The sequence below is a fragment of the Prosopis cineraria genome, unplaced genomic scaffold (assembly GCF_029017545.1).
Source record: "Prosopis cineraria cultivar Desert tree isolate PC_DT_omini unplaced genomic scaffold, ASM2901754v1 PC1944, whole genome shotgun sequence".
NCBI lineage: Eukaryota > Viridiplantae > Streptophyta > Magnoliopsida > Fabales > Fabaceae > Prosopis > Prosopis cineraria.
Genome location: NW_026557269.1, coordinates 1 through 2,963, shown reverse-complemented (window position 1 = coordinate 2,963; position 2,963 = coordinate 1). Strand labels below are relative to the sequence as shown.

The 2,963-nt window shown below is 34.0% G+C and overlaps 1 protein-coding gene across 2 annotated transcripts; it reads right to left on the bottom strand.

Moving 5' to 3' along the window:
- Positions 1 to 517: 517 nt before the first annotated feature.
- On the bottom strand, positions 518 to 1,935 carry LOC129301182 (F-box/kelch-repeat protein At3g23880-like). 2 transcript variants are annotated; one of them, XM_054939756.1, is made up of 2 exons: positions 928 to 1,935; positions 518 to 786 (listed from the first exon to the last, which is right to left on the bottom strand). In XM_054939756.1, exons 1-2 carry the CDS (start codon positions 1,880 to 1,882, stop codon positions 659 to 661), a joined length of 1,083 nt encoding a protein of 360 aa, XP_054795731.1. In that variant the 5' UTR covers positions 1,883 to 1,935; the 3' UTR covers positions 518 to 658. The 2 variants fall into 2 exon arrangements, with proteins under 2 accessions (XP_054795731.1, XP_054795732.1); XM_054939757.1 differs by having other exon boundaries at positions 518 to 1,657; positions 1,871 to 1,935.
- Positions 1,936 to 2,963: the final 1,028 nt, after the last annotated feature.

Here is a 2,963-nt window from a genome sequence, read left to right as displayed (position 1 = left end):
AACATATATGCAAAGAATTGCGTCTACAATGGAATCATTGGAGGAGAAAAAAAAAACACAATATTGGAGAAAGGTATGAGATTATACCTGGTACTAAGTGTCTACCATCACCATTCTATATCCTTCAGCCAAGGAAAAAAGGGATTATAAAGACAGCTATAGAAATCTAAACTGATTTGGGTTCATTTCCACCAGAAGTCCTCAAACAAAGCAAATTTACAAAATAGGATTAAGATATAGAATCAATGCTCCATTATAAATTGTGCAGCAAAATCAGATGATATACTGCTCCGGTTTCATTTATAAAACACATCTTAAAAGATCCATTTGATCCCATTTATAAGTTATAGTACAGTTTTTTAGTTAATATTTGAAAAATATTTTCAAAATTACCCTTTACGAAAGAGAACAAATAACATGATATCACTTTTAGATTTGTTATATAGAGACATATTTAGAATTCTACGTACTTTTATTTCTTGAACCTAAAAATGACTTAAAGAAGACCAGAGGGGTATATATTTAACCGATAACACGTAAATTGAATCCACTGCAGTATAATCGAGTCGCAGAAATTCAAGCATTGATAAGAGAATCTCAGTACAAGCAAACCCGAAAAGGAATAGCAGAATAGAAGCCCCTCTCGTCTTTTCCTAATTTATGATGCTGCCGCTCGTAATTTCCAAGTGGGCCTTCGAATCCTTAAGCTGCGCCTCAGGCCAGTTTCGCCTCTTTGGGCCATAGCATGCTCCTCAACAGTAGTGTTGCGGGCAGGTACAAGACTTTCTGCATAATTGAGAGTAATTGAAAAGTCATTGTCACGTCTGCGATTATCAATTTTTTTCAATTCACGAGTACTAAGATTCAACAAACGTAGGCCTACTTCCCTTCCATATTGGCAACAGACAATTTCATCCAACCAAATACCTTTTGGATTTGTAAATGGGCACGTGCTTATAGAATATTTCCTAGTCCAACTCCATCTCTCCTCAGATGCGCCTGCAACCTCTTCTGTCACCCACAAATCAATCACAGATGATTCACCGTACCCATTCATAAGCCTAGATAATATAGCAAGTTTGTTCTCATGTACAGTAAGATTACAAGAATCAATTTCTGATGGACTGGGTATGAATGTAAACACTTCCATAGCTATGTCAAATGAAACTATCACCTCCTCACAAACCTTAAGATAATCCCGATCCATCTTGTACCCATTCCAAAATATAGCTCCATTAACTGTGACAGGTAATCCAACAAGATTCAAAACCCCAACGTCCCCAACTTGAATTTCCTTCCATGACCCTTCACTTAATGAATACACTTCTGCTCCAGTAATTCTATAACTAACTCCATTACCCTCCAAATCAATCTCAGTTTCACGAGCTATCACTATCTTGTAATCATTCACAATGGGACTAAACCCAAATCCAAATTCATAAAAATCTCCATCATGATTAATAGGTTCAGGAATCTGTCTGACCTCTCTAGTGGCAGGATTCCACACTAAAAGGGAAGGAAGAGGTAGGACAGTATAATCACGTTTAACACAGAACAAGCCATTGCTGCAACCAATTATCTGAGCCCTCCGAAAGGAACCGATCAATGGTAAGATCTCAAACTGAACTTCGAGGACTTGCATCTCGTAGTTGAGCATCTGCAGACAATCGAATCTGTCATAGGTTTGAAAAAGAAGGGAAGGGTTTTTACTGGAGTGGTTCAAGTGTTCAGCAATGAAAGATGAGGTCTTGAAGAGATTTTTCCAACGCTGACACACACATTGAAATCGGATTAGGGATTTCACAGGCAGGCGTTTGAGAATGTCGATCATGATTTCTTCAGGAAGAAATGGAGTGTCGCTATCCATTACCTTCGGCGCCATGGTGCTCGTCTGGAAGGGATGGGAAAAGGCTTCGCAATATGTCAGTGCATGAAACCGGGAAGGGATGATCTCTGAGACACAAAATGGTAGGGTTGCTCGTTTAAATTTATGTTTTAACCAAAAAAGTAATTTTATGAAATTTATTAAATAAATAAAAAGTAAAATATTATTTTCCAAAAACAAAAAATGGGAAATAGTACAATTTCAAAGCAACAACATAAAAAAGTACAGTTATTTACCTGGAAAAATATTTTTAAAAAGAAAATAAAAATTGTACTTAAAAAAATAGAATGGTTGCATTTTTTCACCTGTTAATCAAATATTTGGATAAATTAAGAGCATTTTATACAAAACAATAGAAAGTTGTTTCTTATTTTTAGGCCCAAAAAAATACTCAGTTTTTTTTTATTTAATGGTTTATAAGAATTTTTTTTATTGAAAACAATCATATAAGTATGGTTGGGCATTGAAAAATACTCTCAATTATTTGTGATAAAGAAGTTTTGGATGGAGTTTTTTTCCCGGACTATTGCACAAAGATTTATATGCCATGATTTTATAGGAAGTCTTTTGAAAATATATACAATAAAGAAATGAGAAAATTGCTTTGATACGTACGAAAGGATGAGAGGGGGAACATGAAAACAAAAAACAAAAACAAAAAGAAAGATTAAGAAAGATGTGGAAGAAGAAATTGGACAGATATGGGAAAAACATATTGGTTGATTCTGATGGGAATAAATACTCCAATAACAAATGTAAAAAATTCCGATGGCTTGTTCTTCTCTATTCTATTTTCTCCATGCCATGACTAACAACTACGCATTTGCCATATAATTTATCAATTATGAAATGCCTAATAATAATAAGAAGTGGGGAAAATATAACTTTTAGTTCTTGAATTTTTTTCTCAGTTCTTATAATTTTTTTTGACTTGTTATAATTCAATTCATGTAATTTCTTAGCTCAATAAACTATAAAAAATGAGTTGCATTGAGTCTACAATTAGAAAAAAAAATTAAGGAAGTGAAAGTTATATTATCCATAAAAAGAGTAATATACAACCATTATCAATTGTGCA

Bases quoted from the DNA above. Each gene is read 5' to 3' on its own strand.
- LOC129301182 (XM_054939756.1), bottom strand. From the start codon at position 1,882: ATGGCGCCGAAGGTAATGGATAGCGACACTCCATTTCTTCCTGAAGAA. The intron at 787-927 runs GTATTTGGTTGG...TCAATTATGCAG, and splicing joins CCCATTTACAAATCCAAAAG to AAAGTCTTGTACCTGCCCGC.